This window comes from Neurospora tetrasperma, assembly GCF_000213175.1.
Source record: "Neurospora tetrasperma FGSC 2508 unplaced genomic scaffold NEUTE1scaffold_81, whole genome shotgun sequence".
Taxonomy (NCBI): Eukaryota; Fungi; Ascomycota; class Sordariomycetes; order Sordariales; family Sordariaceae; genus Neurospora; species Neurospora tetrasperma.
Window position 1 is genome coordinate 7936737 of NW_009799179.1, and position 17842 is coordinate 7954578.

Genomic DNA, 17842 nt, shown 5'->3' on the forward strand with positions numbered 1-17842 from the left:
TTTCTTTTGTGTTTCCTGATTGGTTTGGGTGGTGTGATAGACTTGATAGATATAGGCGTTTATATATTCATGGCTTTTAGACATTGGAATAGATTAGAGTTATTGTTTCAACCTCGCAAAGCCACAGTTTCAGTCCAGTGAGGGTGTCATAAGTCATCCCGCCCTCAACCAACGGGAAGGCAGATCTTCATATGGTGGGAGCGAAACAGATTGGCGACCCTCCACGCTCGAACCGTTTTGCTGGGATATGTCGTGAACCATCCATGACCTGCCCTAAACAAGACCTCTATTCCACCTTCGTGATAGTTCATGCACTTCTCTGTCTATTGAGCAGATCGTAATGCCTTGTGGTTGATGTGGTAGATGTCGATTCAAGGATGTCGCGGCACCCCGCTGGACGTTTCTCAAAGTCCAGCGAGAACGTTGTTCAACTTAGGCAAACGCTTTCCGTTAAAGGTGCTTTAGCTTTAGCGACGTTTCAGCGGCCTACAGCAGTTAATCACTAACACTTACAATATCGTCCCTTCCTTCCGTAAAAATCTTAGCGCCAACATTTGACTCCACTAATAAAGGTAGAGGTACCCACCATTTTACCCCACTGACTGGAACGTCCTCGGTGAGCTCCCGCGCTTCGCCGCCAACTTCCCCAATCCCTTCCATCAACACTCATCGTAAACCTGAAACCAGATCTCTGTGAAGCAACCCAATCCGACTCCATTAATGAGAAACTTCACACGTGAACCCAATCGATCGAAAAACGCCACCTACCATACCTAGCCACCGACAGTCCGCCCTACTCTGCTTAGCTACCTAGCTAGACATGACAAGCGACGACGCCGTACACACACGATCTCCGCATCACGACACATGTGTCACCACTTAACACCGAGAGCATTTACCAATTTGGTCGATTTGATCATGATGCTTTACCTTCTTGAAGCTTGACGCACAGTCGTTCGATTACTACCTACCCACTTGATGATACCTACCGTTGCTTTTGCACATGGACGGGGCGCGGGATCTAAATACGAAGGCTTCGCGATCACAATGCTACACTCTAGATGTCGGAGCTGAGTCTTTACGGTGACGACCAGCGAATCCCAGGTGCTGTATGTTTTTTCTCTCACTATTTGTGCACACCTGTTGACAACTTATTTGTAACCTTTCTTTTTGGCATTAAGTAACCCTTTGTCTTGACCAATTCCACCCATTTCCTCGCTTTGACACACTCATTGGAACCATCGTACCTAACCAGCCGCTGTGTACAATAACACCATATCCATTTCCAGTCCAAAACACCCTCCTCATTTGGACGCCGCCGGCGCGACAATATTCGAGAAACCTAAAAGAGAGGGCATCAGTGTCAGCAAAAGGACCTCATCCAAAAGTCAAAAAGAGGGATCAATAACAACAGACCTGAGTACATGCTAGCTACCGTCAGGCTCGAATCAGTAATTAGCATCCCCCACTTGATAGCCTTGCCCTTCGGGGTTTCATCAAAGTAGTTGGCTGCCACAACAGCTACAGCGCCCCCGACGCTCGCGCCCGTCTGGAGAATGTTACCCCAGCGCGGCTTGGACCAGCATCCGGGCACGCAACCCGTCATGGCGGCAGCGCCAATATTCAATGCGCACCCGCCAACACAATGCGCCACTTTGTTCTGAGCCTGGTACTGTCTCTGTTTATCCATCTCGTCGAAAGGTAAGTCCATATTCGCAATCCGAGCATCGGTGACTGCCTTCGTGATGTCCATGTAGGCCTCCACCATGACACCGACCACAGCGACGGAGAGGCCAGCACTCATGCCGAGGTTTTGGCCCTACAGAGTCCCCATGGTTAGCAAAGGGCTGTTGCGATAGAGAGAGAGGGTAGATTTCCACTTACCAGGTTGGCAATATCCTTGGGATCTTTGTTGGCCTTTTCGACCGAAGATGTGATATAACTGCTTCCCTCACCAATCATGCTACCCAAGGCAACCAGTGCAGTAACAGTTTTGAAGGCGACCATCTTGCGTCCTATGGGCTCCTCGGCTCTTCCGGCTTGGTAGACGATGAGGCCGTTCGTGACAAGCTTGAAGAGGCCACCCACGATGCTCATCCAGTCATTGAAGGAACTGTTGGATGTTTCCTCGGTCTCCGGCGCTGCCCCTTGCTTTTCGTCGTCTTTTTGGCTGATGCTTCCATAATCTGCCATGACCATCATAACCATAGGATTAGTATCCTCTGGCCTGGATGGTCCGGGATATCTTGCCGCAAGCACTGCTTGGTTCCTCGTGTCTTGGAAGCTGGTGTACAAGGGCTCCATCTCGATCCTTTCGGCCCATCCTGGGCGGAAGGGGGCACAGGCGGATGTCTTGACCTGGTCCAATACCGCAAAGGTCATGAGGTCCAACAGGACGGCTGAGCCATAGGTTGCAAAGTTGATCAGCGAGAACTCCTGCCCGGTCCAGTCCTCCCAGACGTCTGTCAGGCCCGGGATTGTCCAGGCCTCGGTAAGGAGCCCAGGGATGACGTGGATCACGCGGATGATGCAGTCAACTGCAATGAGAATCGTATCCCGTGTGGCGTGGAACAGCGTCCGGGAGGCCTTTTTGATGGCAGAGATGATGATGCCCAGCATTTGCTTGGGGTTGAGCAAGGCCTCGGTGCCGCTGGTGGCGATGTTTTCAATGATTTGACCAAAGGCCGTCAGGAAGACTTCTAGAAGGGCGTCGCCTGTCATGCCAATAGCCTCGGCGAGGGAGGTGATGTCTGGAAGTTTGAAATCAGGCAAAGACTCGGAAAGGCCCTCGCTAACTCCCTCGAGGATCCACGACAGAGGATTGAACTTGAGGATGAGCTTGACGATGGGCGAATTGAGGATTCTCTTGATGAAACGCTCGATTGTCGTTTCTTGACGGGGCGCCTGGGGTTCTTGAAGCCTCTCAACTGAACCAAAGATCAATGTCTCGGCGTCATTGAAAAGGTCTTCGAGGCTTGAGCGATTGATAGCGAGGAATCGCTCGAGGACGGTAAGCGATCCAAGAGCCACATCTTTGAGTTTCTGCACCGGTTGTCAGTTATTTTCCACAGAGCATCATGATGAAGAGTCACTAACGCTTTGAATAGCTGGGATGTGCTTCCCGAAGTCCAGTCCGAAGAATTCCATCATATTGGTATCGAGAACATTGTCAAGGAAACCTACCACGGACCGGACGAGAGCGGCGGTATGTTTAACGACAAAGCTGAGAACCTTGCCCTGGATCCTCAAGTAAATGCGCAGAACCTTGGCGCCAACTTTGACGACGAACTTGACTGTCTGCTTGACAACCGTCTTCAGGAATTCGAGGGCATCACCAATGTACTCGACAGCGACATCAACAGCCTTTTCGATCCACGATTGCTCCCCTCTTTGAACATGAGCACCTTTTTCGCTGGTCTGAGCAGCAGCACCGTGCCACTCGACGAGCGTTGTTTCGGATCCAATGGACGATGAATTGTCCTCCACATTGTAATTCGGGCCACTGTCCCTCGTTCCACTACGCAACGTATCAAACTGGGAAAGCAAACTCGCAGATGCCTCCAGGCGGTCCTCCGACACACCAGCAAACAGAGGCTTCCCAGTTGTCCGGGAGGTCAAAGACATCATATCTTCCTTGCTGCGAATGCTCGACATCATTTCCATGACACGCGAAGACATGTTGATGGAGCAGCTGAAGGGCGTGCTCTCAACGAACCTTTCGAGGCTAAGTTCGAGAGAGGAGATGCCAAGGTGATCGGGCGCTGCGGTGACGATGTCAATCTGGCCCGCGGCGTTGGTTTTGACCACCGTGGGCCGCATCCGGTTGAGACGATAGGCCAGGTCGTTAATCTTGACAAACACTGGCTCTGACTTCAACGATACGGGATACCCTTCAGGCACGGGGTCGCCGGTCGCCTTACTCAAAAGCGTGATGGTGGTGACATACTGGTTTTCCTTGGCTAACGTCCCGGGACCTTGGACCTGGAGATCGGTGGATATCCAAACACCGGTTTTGCTGTCGCGAGCCAGATGAGAGATTTGGTTGTCCCGCTTGGTAGTATAGATGAACTCGATGGCGTCGATCTGCTTGTTGTAGTGGCAAGCAATCTGGGCCACATTGGTCCGGACAGGGAGGCCGGAGCAGTTAAACGTGGGGAGACCAAAGTTTGTCGCGTCTCGCTCGCCCTCGATGAGGTAAAGCTCATCGTCCTCGGAGACGGCTAGGATGGAGAGGATGTACCGGCGTGGGTTAGCAAGCATCGTCTCCTTGCAAGTAACCTGGCGGAAGGTAATGTGCGGGAGGATGACATCGCCCTTGCTGTCGAGGCAGGGGTCGTTGAGATTCTGGAACTGATGGAAGGCAATTCCATTGCCCGCAACCAGGACGTCGTGGGACCTGGGAGTGTCAGTGTACCTATTTTCTAAACGAGGAAAAGGGGGATATCACTTACCCCCAGGAGTTGAAAGAGGTCCATATGGCTGACGGGCTGCTGATTTTCTCAGTGTTGAGCGGGATCAGGCCAAAGGCTTCATTGCGTGCATCATTGAGCGTCAGAACGTGGCACCGGCGCTCAACGTCGGCCTTTTGGCTTGGGGCATCGTGCAGTAAGGTGAGTCCGGCGCGCTTCTTGGCTCCCTTGGAGGCACTCCCAACAATGACAGGTTGCATGTCGACGATGGAGTAGGACTGGGCGCCAAAGGAGATAATCGTCCATGGCGCAGAAGCTGACTGGCTGGGATTGATAGCATAGGTCGAGGCCAAGTGTGTCTCTGTAGTCCTTGTTGCCGCGAAGATGGTGAAAGCGGGCGATCCAGGCACAGCATCTGGGTTAACAACGTTGACCAGTTTGGTAATGACGCGAGGCCCCAGGTTGTTCTGGATGGGCTTCCACTTGAGATCTGAGGCCGTAAAACCCGCCAACTGTCCGTCGGTAATTTGGGCATTCGGTTGCTTGATGCTCGCCCAGAAGACTTGGTGTGTTTCCTCGGATCCCCCTGGCGTGTATCTGACAGATGCTGAAAAGTGAAGATCCTGCTTGATTTCAAGCACGTCAAAGGCCGTGACAGAAACAGAGGCGTTCTCGGCGACCGGAGTGATGTCCAGTAACTGCCATGGGTGAGATGCTTTCTAGACGTGAAAGATACAATATAGGCGCTGCCGTTCAGTCAGAAAGTGAATTCTAGGAGGACTAGGGAAAAGTATCAAGGCCGGTTAAGTTACTTACGCCGTCCGATCCAACAGAAAACACCATGGGCCGCCCGTTGGCATCGTGAACAATGTTCAACGAACTGTTGTCTCCCTTCTGGGTCCGGAACAGAGACGTCGTAATACTGGAAGTGACCAGCTCCGATGCCGACTCAACGACAATGGTGTCTGTCTCGTGTTTTCCGAGGACAACGCTGTCTCCATCCAAGGTCTCGATGTCGATAACCGGAAACGGCACGTGAGTTTGGAGGATAGTGGGCTCAGCCAGTTGGGTTTGTTTCATGGGTGCCATGTTGAGTGCTCAAATCTCGAAACAGTGTAGGATATGAGAATGAAATGATGAGGAGTTCCTGGGAATAGGGAGGAGAGCGGCTCTATATATCTATCTCGTGTCAGATTCTCAGAGAGCCGGCCCTCTCGATTCCATACTGGCTGGTGCCGGATCTCACACCCCAGGACGCGCAGCTGGGCATCTTGCCTCCCATCTTCCCTCAGGGACGTAAAGGTAGCATGCTGGAGGACAAAAGAACCGAAGAAGGGCGTAAGGAGGCGAGACCGCTGCTAAGCTTCGGATGTTGACGAATAAACGCTGCTCATACCCTCAGATTCTGTCAGCTCAGCCATGACAAACTATTGTCACTCTATTGAACCATCCAGCTCGAACCATCAAGGCCTTTCAGCGCAGCCGACGAAAACAAAAAGGTCGGTCTATTGACTCCAGCTCGCCCACAGCAGAATATCAATACCCAGTTGGGCAATCCCCGCATCGATTGCTGCAATCACCGGGCGGTCCGTATGACCAAACTCGCATCCATTCTGGCAGCAGACAAGAAGGGTACTTTGACGCCGTTCCCCATCACGGGCTTCACTATGTGTGCTTTGATTCCGCCGTTGCTTCGTTGTTCTGGACTGATCTAGACTCCAGCCGAAACGGCGACGCCCCCGTCTCTCGTCGGGCTGTCTAAGACATGCGGATGAGGCTGGAAAGCCATGCAACGATCATGGAATAGGCCAAATCTCCAATCCTTCAAGTATTGTTAAACCATATCGGTGTCTGAACGTCGTGTTCGAGACGTGTCACCTCGTCAACTGACAGATAATGCATGAGCTGAATGACTAGCACGAAGCTGAAGTGCAGAAGGGGATCGGTCTCGCCAAGAGGCCCCATGCACTATCGGATCTAGTTCCCTTTTTCGTCGTCAGCCCCATAAAGATGTTCTAGATCATCAGATGCAAGCAAATCTTCGGCATTGGTCTCATCCCGTTACTGGTGATTTACATCACGCTGCGCTAATGCTTTTTTGTGCTTCAGCAGCAATATTCCCACATACTGCGCCACAGTCACGGCTAGTGCTGTGATTCCAAGTGCGGCTCCCATGGGCTTCTGAGAAGAGCTGAGGAGGCCAACGGCCGGCCTTCGAATCGCTCCCTCCCAGCTCCCGCCAACACATTTTGACATAGGTCGACTTAAGAGCAGATCTCCAAGTCCTGTCGTGCTTATTAAAGGGTGCCAGTCTTCAGTTATCCGCTTCTTCATTCAGCATCCCTTCTCAGTTCTTTCAAGCACCCTTCACCACAACCCAACTTGACAATCCAACTTTTCGTCTGCTGCCCACCAGATCCAACATGGCACCACGCAGTTCGGACCCTGACACCCTTAAGGGATATGACATGGTAATCACTGTGTCTCAGGATGCCATCAACAAGCAGTTCCAGGAACTTTACGACAGAGAAATTCCAAGCGCCTTGATGCCTGACCCTGAGGACCTTGAGGGCTTTGAGACACTTCCAGCGGCCAAGCACTACATCAACCACCAAGTCAAGATCAATCCCCAGACATTGATCGAGTGGGATACGCCGGGCTTTGAGGACATTCGGCCCGAAGTGCGTCCTAACGATGGCCTGTTCTTTCTCGAAAGCGACAAGTGGATTGAAGGCGAGATCGATGCGCCCTTTGTCACTTTTGGCGAGGAGGAGGGGAACTATCGTTGCGTGCGAGTCAACTTGAGATTCAAGTCCGGAAAGCTCCACTACTCAATCAATGGCCACCAGGTCAAGGCCGATCTTGGTGGCAGCACCCTGAGCTGGCTTACCGATCTATCTCACAAGGAGGTCGGAAACGTGATGCAAAGTAAGTTCCAGTCGGAAACAAGAAAACCAATGGCGTACTGAACCGTCCAGATAGACATTGTGGCCTTGTCGAAAAAGCGCGAGAGTCACACCCTTGTTGCCCAGCCTGTACTCGACAAGTTCCAGGAAGTCAGCGAGCAGAACTACACAGTTACCGCCCTCTTCTGTCTCTTCCAAAGCACCAAAGTCGTCAACAGCTTCAAGTTCATTGACTTCAAGGGCGTCAACAAAACGCAGACCGCAGCCTCAAATGAAGCTGCTAACTTGCTGTCTTCCTACTTTCAGGCGTTGACTGAGAGATCCCAGATCGCGTCGACGCCCAATAATCCCTTCGTCCTCGGATACGGCCTCACCCAGGAGCTTGCGGCTCAGACGGCCGAGCAGAAGGCCAGGGCAGAGAACGTCCCCTACCTGGTCCCGAAACGGTTCGATCTTTCGGTGACGAAAGGGGATGGCGACTACTCAAAGGGCGTCATCAACTACTGTATCCTCACTCGCAGACCCAGCGGTGTCTCGGAGAGCAACATCAGCATTAAGGAGGATCCCGGCGCGGGATTTTGGCAGAATGGAAACACGCCTTTCAAGCGCGTCCGAGCCGATGGCATGTCGAGTGGTGCAGATGGCGTTATGGCCTTTTCTCGGGGCATCTTTCGTGACTTCTGGCTGAAGGAGCAGTTTCTGAAGTATTTCAAGGTCAACACGACCGAGCTTGCTGAGATTTTGATTCCGGAAGGCGACAATGTGGCGAGAGAGACATGGGGTCGAGGTCTCTGGAAGAATGATGAGACCATCAGCGTCGATGGTACCACGAAGCTTACCCTGAAACAGGAATTTGCGTTCAACGAAATGCGGTGCCATGAAATGGACGTGGACCGTATGATTCAGACCGAAGAGCTGAGCACTTTCCTCAAGGTGGTTTTGCAGGCTTCAAAGGCGATTCCGGGGATGGAGCTGAAGTACAACCAGAGGCGGCTGGCCAACGGCGAGGCACCTGTCCTTTGAATTAGCTCTCTTCCCAATATGCTGACAATTTGACAGGAGTTGCCGAGGCCATCTTAACGTACACTAGTGACGTGCAGCAGAACCCTGCCATCGATAAAGCGTCGGATCAACAACGCAGGTTGAAGTTTGATATTGAATTGAAATCGCTGGTGTCCATAACACAGCAGGCATCTGGCATCTGCAATATCAACCGCCTTGCTGAGGACAGTGAGTAGTTTTGCTTCTTTGAACGCGCAGGACTCTGGCTTACCCATGGATGGCAGAAAAACGACTCCTCAAATGGGTTGCTCTGCCGCCAACTATTATCGTCGATATCCTGAATGATCGCGATTACTTCGAGCGCGTCTTCTCCGAATGGCGCGACGCGCGGCGTGCCGACGTTCAGATCACCACCCGTGCCGGATTTGACATGCACCCTGCTGGCGACACCTGGAAGCTCAACCTCATCAAGGACAAACCACGCACAACAATCCCTTTGGGCGACGAGGAGTTGCCGCGACAGACGATTGGCCCAGAGACGTATAGCACCTTTGAGAACATCGGTGGTGTTGAGAAGATGAGGAACTTGAATGAACGCAGCAAGGAAGATGGCGTCATTGTCGAGCTGTCCAACCACGAGATGTTCAAAGAGTTCGGCACGCCGAAGGGCATGGATGGGTTCGCAAAGCCAGCCCATCAGTGGGCTTCTGGCTTTGAGAGCAGCCTCGAGGCCAGCATGGCGGCGCTTGCGAGCAGTCTCCAGACGAAGCTCATCCTACCGGCGGGCAACGTGTTCGAGTTCAAATCGCTGAACACGGACTCAGAGGGTCATGTGTACTCGTTGATTACGTACAAGAAGGCCAAGGTGTCGCAGACCTGAGCAACTTGGGAGGTGATGACCTGATGGGGGTGGAGGAACCTAGAAGGAGGCCTGTGATCGTTTGTGTGGGTGTGTAGTGAAGTACAGTAGAATCCCCTGCAACTGCATCCTCCAGGTACTGCATATACGCTAGTTAGTGCATAGGATTTTGCTGGCTGAATTAATTTCCAGCTACAACTGCATAACTGCATACTGCATACTGATCTCGGACAATTTTTGGTGCGTATGCACTTACAAATTCGGTCTTGAGTAGAGAAATTTATAGTACGGGGTCGGATTTTAGTATCTCGGCCACTAACCGATTGCCCATTTGAGCCTAGCGCTATTTCAGGAACTGCATATCCGCCATTTAGTGCATAAGTTTTCTGGTGCAGGATTACATGCAAAATCAGGGGGCGATACTGTAGGTAGTCAATATTAGTTGTAGTGACCGACATCGGTACCTTACCTTAGGGTTGGGCGCTAGACTAGGTCCCACTGTCCGTCGAGTCTTATTTGTTAGTGCAATCGGGGCATTTCCATAGACCCAAAACCTCAGTACCGTATCATGCATCTCGCAAAGCTGCCTACGGCCCACCGCTTTGAGAATGACTGGGTCTAAGCGGTGCGGGTTTGCCGCGAACTACTTGTAGGCGTGGTTGATGTGGCCCCGGAGGACTGAATCCAGATCCCCATATGTCAATAGATCCAACTAGTGGCATCGGAAGCGCTAACCGTTCTGGACAGATGCATTCTATTGGAAATCTAAAAGAGCGTTGAGGCTGACAAGTAACCAGCTGAACGGTGGGATTTTGAGGGCGAGGGTGACATTGACGATGTGAGCTGAAGGATGCAAAACCCGAAACGCCTATCGGCCAAAACGAAGCTGAAGGATATGTGCCCCATCATGGCTGGCTGATGATCTGATATCTCGAGACATGGCCTAGGATGATCTCGTAGGTTGGTGGTCTCGCGTGGGCATATGTTATTGATATATCGGGGTAAGGACGGCGAATCTAAGGAAGTCGTCGCGTCGGACCTTTTGCAGAAACGACAGCGAGGAAAACATTCCCGATCATCCCACCTGTTAGCACGCAAGTGTTCCACTTCCCAGTTTCCAAACCTACACGAATGGCTTCAGCCAAGCTTCATGAAACTCTACTAATACACTATTCCCTTTGAAGTTTGACTTGTTGTTAGTTCTTCCTACACCGAAGGAATGATATGATCACCTTGTTTAGCTGATGCCATCTCGATCACCTCACCGCACTCAAAGCGGCCTAGGACTTGGAGAAGAAGGCGAACTTCACACTAGAAGTGATAAAACCCAGTCACTACCAGTGCTAGATTTGGTGTTGATCGACGACACCAGCGGGGTTTTGACATATGCATGGAGTTCGGTTCCTCGCAATCCAAACCCTGATTGTCAAATGTAAAGGGGTGATTCGGATCACGCACCCTCACAATACTTCAACGATTTCTAATTCACCTTCCTTCTATATCTGGACTTGACTACGTTGAATAGTGCAATGAAACTCCTGAGTCTTCGGAAAACGGTTAGCGGCCGTTCTTGAAAAGATTCAACGAGAAAAAAGTCGGCGTGTGATGACCACTTTCAGTTAAACCCGTCTCACTTTCAAAGAAGATGCGTCCTTCAAAAATCTACAGTGACAAGGTTGATAAGATCCAGGCCTTGGTTATCGACCGAGCAAAATATCATCGGTATCGATAGATGGTTGATGATACTATACCGTGTAATGACGTTGATGGCCAACTCTCTCCACCATGGCGCTGTGGGATATGGTTATTTGAGGCTTGACTACTCTCCAAGGAATCTCTGGCTCTGGAGTATAGCGTTGAGGTAGCTTAGACGTCAAAGTAGCTGGCTTGATTCCAGGAAGAACTGTTTTGGTAGGAGATATCATCATCCTACCTATCTGTGAAGCCAATCGGCGTGGTGCCGTGTCATGTCGTGCATCCGGAAGAGTCTAACCAGGGGCTGTGCCACCTACCACCTCGCTTGGGTGAGCATAAACCCCCCGTACCAACCATCCACTACCAAGAAACGGCGGGTTTGCAATGCTTCGAACCAAGGAAGGAGGAGCTGTATACCTAGGTAATAAATATAGTGAAGGGAAGTAGTCGCACTATCCCGTGTTTAATATCATCCACACAATGAGTTATGTTTCTGTCAGCAGTTGTTCCTTCCCTGGATGGGCAGTCGAAAGGTATCTAAGCAGCGATGGACAGGAAATCGGGAATTGAAAAAGAGCGACAGTAGGTAGGTGTCAGTGATCTTCAATCCCCCTTATTCAGTCATTTGATCGTGCCAATGATCAAAGGACGATCTAAAATCGAAACCACAAAGCATCGCCCTTGTCTCCCAGAGTTGGGCGGTGGGGAAAACATGATTTCCATAGAAGGACAAGAGTCCTCGTAGTGAGACATTGCAATTCATTTAGGATGCTCACACAAAGACGGAGCGGACTGAATTGAGTAGGTACCTAAGTAATGTCTAATCCCACACTCCCACTGCTGGCTTTCTCGTGTATTTTCATTCGCCATTGTAATTCCCTGAACAAGTGATGAAGACAGAGAAACCTGTCGAGTCTATGTATGCCAAGGTAGTCAAGGAAGAAACCAGACACCACTCAGCCGTCAATAGGAACAGCATCAGGGTACCTCCTCCCGGCAATCTCAAACTTTTTCAACGTCTCATCAATCTTCTTCAAGTCTTCGCTAGTCAACTCGATATCGACGTTATTCTCCTTGACCCTCTCCGCGGTAGTCGCACCAGGGATCGGGATAACCGTCGGGTAACCAGGCTTCTTGCTCAGTGACTTGACCCAGTTGATGGCCAGCTGCGCGGGCGTGTATCCCTTCTTGTTGGCCAACTCGTTCAGCTCGCTAACGAGCTGGATGTTCAAGTGGAAGTTCTCCGGGTAGAAGCGAGGATAATGCCTCCGGAAGTCGTCCGCGGCCAGATCGTCAAGCGTCTTGATCTGACCTGTGAGCATGCCCTGGCCGATGGGCGAGTAAGCAATCAACGGGATGCCAAACTCGGCGCAAGCCTCGGCCACGCCGTTCTCAAGCGTGTGCGTCGCCCAAAGGGAGATCTCAACTTCCACCGCAGCGATCTTGGTGATCTTGACTGCCTTGCGGATCGTCGCGGCCGAAACCTCGGAGAGACCAATGCCGCCAATGATGCCCTTGCTGACGTACTCGTCCTCGAGGTACTTGAGCGTCTCCTCGAGCGGCACCTTGGGGTCGATGCGGGCGGGCTCAAAGATGTCGATCTTGTGGGTGCCGTCCAGGTCGGCGAGACAGGCGTCGATGGAGCGCTTGAGTCCCGCAGGCGAGCAGTCGGGGATCATCTGCGGGAAGAGAAAGGCGCCCTTGACGGAGAGGACAACCTTCTCGGCGTCTTCGGGGTACTGCTTGAAGTAGGCAGCCAGAAGCTTTTGCGTGTTCCAGTCAGGCGAGCCGTAGAATTCACCGGCGTTCCAGAAGTTGGCGCCGGACTCAAGGGCGGCGCGCATGGCCTTGAAGGCTTGCTCTTTGGGGGTGGGAGGGTTCTTGGTGCAGAAGCCTGGGGGTGCGTTAGTTTGACTTGATTATCTCGGCAGGGACTGTAAAGGTGGGGTCACGTACCCATGAGGCCGTAGCCAGTGGGACCAACTTGCTTTCCGACGAGCTGAGGCATGGTTGCGATGTTGGTTGTTTGTGAGGACAAGTAATGCTCCTGAGAGTCAAAGTGGGCTTTGAGGTCGAAGTAGGTTGAGCTGATGAAGTCGAGTGAAGTCTTGTGATACTGATGCTGATGATGAGTGAGATGAGGATGGGGATAAGAAGTCCTTGTGTCTCTTGGGGTGGCCTGATTTATATCTGCGGCGTGGAGGACTTGTGGTCATGAAATTTGAGGGATCAAGGTAGACGGAACTTTACAAACCCAGTGTCAGACTTGATACCGAATTCGGACGTGTGTTGTTTGGTTTCTATTGCAGCATAGGATTCCTCATGTGCTCCTGGCGGATTCTGCAGCATGCAGGCCTCAAAAGAAGCGGAAGGGACCACTTGGTCCATGGCGACTGGAGATAACGCGCGTATGTTGAGTCCAGCCTTGGGTCCGTTGGTTACCAATCTCTCGGGATGGAGAAACAAACAAAAAAGCTTGATAATAGTTGAAGTGTTCTAAGTAGTTGGAAGAAGCTTTGCCACTATGTGAAATATCGTCAGTTTAGTCGTCAGCTATCGCTGTGCTGCTTTCGTTTTGGAAGCCCATTGAGAGCTTTGTCCGAATCGGGAAACTGTTCTGTGATTGGTCAAATGCTCGGGTTCGTCATGAATTCCAGAGCGACGGAGTGACGGAGTGACAGTCGCGCCATTGGCGGCCGCTCCGAGCGAATGAATGTAGGTTGGTCTTGACTGTTACCTTACCCTCGCTTACCTAACAATCTTCGAAGCCTTGAAGGGCTGATCCAACCCCGCGGATGCCTTTGTCATCAGCGGTGAATTGCTCGTACGTACCTGTTCGGAATGTCCACTGCGGTGTCCGGGAGCGCGCGGGATCTCGTCGTCGTCGTCAGAACTCTGATGAGGGACGGACAGGGAGTCCATGTACATCATACTTGATTGGCCGGTTGCAATTTAAGGTACAAAGTGTGGAACTTTTGCTGTGGAGCTGCCTAACGCATCCCTAAATGCGGTGGAGCTTGGGGTAGGCCCAGCTGTTTAAGTGCATATCCCTACCGAGTATTCATCAATCAGGAGAACAAGGTGATTCAAAGACAGCCACAGTGTCGTGCCGCTCTGTGCCATTGGCCAAAGTCACACGTTCATCTCCTATGCCCGGCACTTGTTAACGGGAGATTTGTCAGTCAGTTTCCCATGGCTGAAAGCTTGCAAAAGGTCCTCGCACCAGCCCAAGGCTGAAGAAGCGAAGCCACAAGTCCCTACCACACTGCTCTGCCCGCTTCTTGGTACCCAGCTGGGAGGGCTCGCTCTCCTTTGTCTCAAGACAAGACATATCGGTTTCCTTTCCGACGAGGCCGGTGAACCATCCTTCTGTCTGCACATTTACATGTTCTGGAATCCGTACACTCGCATACATTACACCCTCTTCTGCGCGCCATCAATGTAACGGACTGCAGAATCCCCTTATCATTCTGATTCATCTTACTCCTTCAACCTCACCTTTTTTTCTTCTTCTGAATCCTACGATTCCTCTCTGATATTGACGATCCTGACCGTTGAGCAACCTTCACTCATACAAAACACATTTCACAATGGGCAAGGGGTTCCAGTTCATAGACTCGACCAAGACCGATAGGGTCACCAGGAGACTGGTTCGAAGTCACGCCATGAAGGGCAAGAATGTCGGCAAGGTGCTTCACCGTCGATCAAGGCTTGAGTTAGATCTACATGCACCCCGGCCGTCCAAGAAAGCATGCACATCCACTGCCTGTAACCTTCTCCCCCAGCAGGGACAGCAACCCACCAGCGCCAGCACCAGCACTGGCAGACCGAGTAGCACCAAGAGTAGGAGCAAGAGTCCAGAGGAAACCCCTAGTCCTAGTGACGGCTCAAGCTCCACGGGAAGCAGTAGCTGTAGCTACATCACCACTCCAGCTTCGAGTGTCACCGATCTTACCAGCACCGATTTCCTCTTCCTCGACGATCTGGACAACCTTGACTGGTTGGCCGACATCGAGAATCACGATCTTGATGGTTACATTGTGGATACCCTCACCTCTCCGCCGGTGGACATGTCGTTCCAAGGGCAGCAAGTACAACAGTCGTCGCTTATTCTCCAAGCACACACCCAGAAAGCGCTCAGCCCAACACTGGGAGCACGAGACAGCCTATTCACCCTTGCCTTCCCCGTTCAGGCAACCCCACAAAGTCAATATGTCATCAGCCAATGTACGTCCTGTTAGTGTATCCCTTCACCATGTCCCACACTTACTAACACTTACCCCTATCTAGTCTTTGGCATTGTCATTGATGCACTATATCCTCCCCAACTGGTCCGAGGTGCTGCGAAGGCTTATGATTATTGGATTGGCACTCTCTTCCAGGACAGGACCTGTAAGCCAAGCCTCTCTTCACTCCAGCTCATCACTCTCCCCTCCTTTCAGCAATACGAGTGAGAACCCTAACTAAGTGTTCCCCGCTAGCTTTCCATTGTGCCATAGCCCTAATGGCTGCCCTCAGTGACTTTTTCTTCGGTGATCAAGCCCTGACACCAGACGCCATCTACCATCTGAGCCAGGCCATCCACATGGTCAACCAGACTCTGGAGACTAACGGCGCCTTGTCCGAGTCCAACCTCGCCGTTGTCAACTTTCTTGTCATCCAAGAGCTGTTAAGAGACTCATTCAAGTCCAAGGCCGAAGTCCATTTAAAGGGTCTCCAAAGAATGCTAGAGCTACGTGGTGGGTTGAACTCGCTGGGGGAGGACAATCCTCTAGGTATCAAAATAAGCAAGTAAGTCGCCGGTCTGGCATGAATCCTGTTGATCCTCTCATCCTTCATCCTCTCCCTCCCAATCCTTCGTCATCTTGCTTAACCACCCAACAACAACAAGACCACTAACATCTCCTCTCCCACCTTACAGAACAGCAGTAGACTATGCCCTCCACCGCGGCACCCCCATCCCCGCCCCGTTCTACCGGGACCGCATGTCTTCCATCCGCGCCCGTCTACTTTCAGAAGGCTTCATCCTTTCTTCCCCTCCCTCCCCACTTTTCTCCTTCTTCTCTCCCCTCTCACCACCATCATCGTCATCATCCCTGTCGGGTCCCGGTAGCCTCTGCAGCGTCCAACAACAGATCCAAATCCATCCCTTCCTCTCGCAAATCCTCTCCGACGTCCTGTCCATCACCACCCTCCTCAACTCCCCGTTCCTCAACTTTCGGTTCGAGCCACACACCCTCCAAGAGTTTCTCGTGTCGGTGGGGTGTCGGTTAATTCGCTTTCGGCCACTATCTTATTACCAAACCCAAAACCCCAAGAAAGGAAAACGACCACCACCACCATCAACAGCAACAACAACAACAACGCAAAAATCCCGTATAGAATCAGCCATCCACCTTGGTCTGATCGCTTTGACCACCACGCTCTTCCTGCAATTCGGCCGTCGTCGCTTCTTGCGCTACGAATTGGTAAAAGACTGCATGACCAAGTTGATATCCGAGTGGGATTACTGCTCATCATCATCATCATCATCATCTTCTTCTCCTGCAGATAATGTCGAAAACCAAACCCTCCTCTGGCTCCTCCACATAGGCGGCATCTCGGTGCTAGCGGGGCCAGAAGAACAAAAGTGGTTGGCGCCCAAGGTGCAGGAGTTGGCGTGGGGGGTCATGGGGATCTTGGACTGGGAGGGATCGGGATCGGGGGGCGTCAAGGAGTGTTTGTTGCGGTTTCCTTGGGTTGATTCGTTGCATAGTGAGCCGGGGAAGGCCATGTGGGATTCTTTGGGGGTTATGGGGATGGTGATTGTTTGAGTTAGGGGGTTTCTTTTGTGTGGGGATAAGGTTTTGTTATGGGTTCTTTTTTTTTCTTTTTTTCTTTGGGGGGCCGCCGGAGTTGAGGCTTAGAGGAGCAAACAAACGTGGTGCAAGATAAATGGCGTTGGTGTCAATGTTGATCCTTGCTTGTGTGCCGGGTTGTGGAATGTGGAGGACTTGGTTGTGACGGTTTAACCGGTTGATTTGCCCGTCTTTGAATAGTGAGATATTGAGTGATGATGTGTTAGATGGATGAATGGCGGGCGTTTGTTGTTATATGAGGTTGAAAAGGGTTTTTTTCTTCTTCTTGGTGCTGGGTTTTGCGTATGTGATATATCCATACCGCTGCAAGGTCTCTAGGGGCAAGTTTTAGACGGTGTTGTTTTGGTTATGCTCCAACAACAAGAAGTACATGCTTTTGCTGACTAGTAGTTATGACTTAGTTCTGTGTGAAGTTTTTGTGAAATAGGGTTTGCATATAAGTGGAATAAAGAGGGTGTAAAGGAACCGAAAGGTATATTCCTCGGGAAATTAGTGAATGACTGTATTAGACATGTCGTCCTTAACTACCCTCCCAGCTTAATTCATGGTTATATTCTCATATGCTCGATGCATCATTGGCCATGGGATCCGTGGGATCAGTTGGTTGAATCTCATTGAAGATGTTGACTCAGTGGTAGTCTTTGTAAAGTGGAAAACGGGCTGATCGGAAGAGGAACTGTAGTCCAAAGACTTGTCTCAACTGTGTCATACCCAAAAGTTCCCAGGTCATTGTCCACAACTACTATTTTACCATTCTGTCAACCCTTGCCATCGCCGAACTGGTGGGCTTTTAAGTCGTTCTCCCATAACGATCATGAAAGACTGTTCACTCCCGCTCATGCAGTGTTTCTTACATACGTACGCGACATCCCTCATTATGCAGTCCTATGGCCTTGCAGTATGATTTCAGCCATACTGATTGCAGTATCGAAATTTGATGCGTACTCGCCTTCACTCGAAAACGCAGCCCACTGACATGCAGGAGATGTTTGAGACGCCCATGGATCAAGTTTCTTCGATGGGTTGTCTTCACCAACAACCTGTGAGTTTCTTGCTACTTGGGCTGCGGATGCATTGTGTCCACAAGGCAAGCCAACAACCGTCCGAAACATG

General features: G+C 51.3%; 4 protein-coding genes across 4 annotated transcripts; 2 read left to right on the top strand and 2 right to left on the bottom strand.

Annotated features, from left to right (window-relative positions):
- Window positions 1–1147: 1147 nt before the first annotated feature.
- NEUTE1DRAFT_126669 (uncharacterized protein) lies at window positions 1148–5498 on the bottom strand (the record flags this gene model as incomplete). The annotated part of the gene is made up of 7 exons (XM_009858653.1): window positions 1148–1342; window positions 1417–1819; window positions 1885–3042; window positions 3184–3517; window positions 3716–4396; window positions 4452–5107; window positions 5226–5498. The coding sequence occupies 7 exons, from the start codon at window positions 5496–5498 to the stop codon at window positions 1305–1307; spliced, it is 3543 nt and encodes a 1180-aa protein (XP_009856955.1).
- A 1334-nt stretch (window positions 5499–6832) lies between these two features.
- NEUTE1DRAFT_126670 (uncharacterized protein) lies at window positions 6833–9368 on the top strand (the record flags this gene model as incomplete). The annotated part of the gene is made up of 4 exons (XM_009858654.1): window positions 6833–7337; window positions 7392–8318; window positions 8375–8545; window positions 8602–9368. 4 exons carry the CDS (start codon window positions 6833–6835, stop codon window positions 9195–9197), a joined length of 2199 nt encoding a protein of 732 aa, XP_009856956.1.
- Window positions 9369–11593: 2225 nt separating this feature from the next.
- On the bottom strand, window positions 11594–13008 carry NEUTE1DRAFT_73840 (uncharacterized protein; the record flags this gene model as incomplete). Its single annotated transcript, XM_009858655.1, has 2 exons — window positions 11594–12765; window positions 12828–13008. The coding sequence occupies 2 exons, from the start codon at window positions 12877–12879 to the stop codon at window positions 11828–11830; spliced, it is 990 nt and encodes a 329-aa protein (XP_009856957.1).
- A 1453-nt stretch (window positions 13009–14461) lies between these two features.
- NEUTE1DRAFT_126672 (uncharacterized protein) lies at window positions 14462–17289 on the top strand (the record flags this gene model as incomplete). Its single annotated transcript, XM_009858656.1, has 4 exons — window positions 14462–15098; window positions 15162–15263; window positions 15353–15662; window positions 15793–17289. The coding sequence occupies 4 exons, from the start codon at window positions 14462–14464 to the stop codon at window positions 16682–16684; spliced, it is 1941 nt and encodes a 646-aa protein (XP_009856958.1).
- Window positions 17290–17842: the final 553 nt, after the last annotated feature.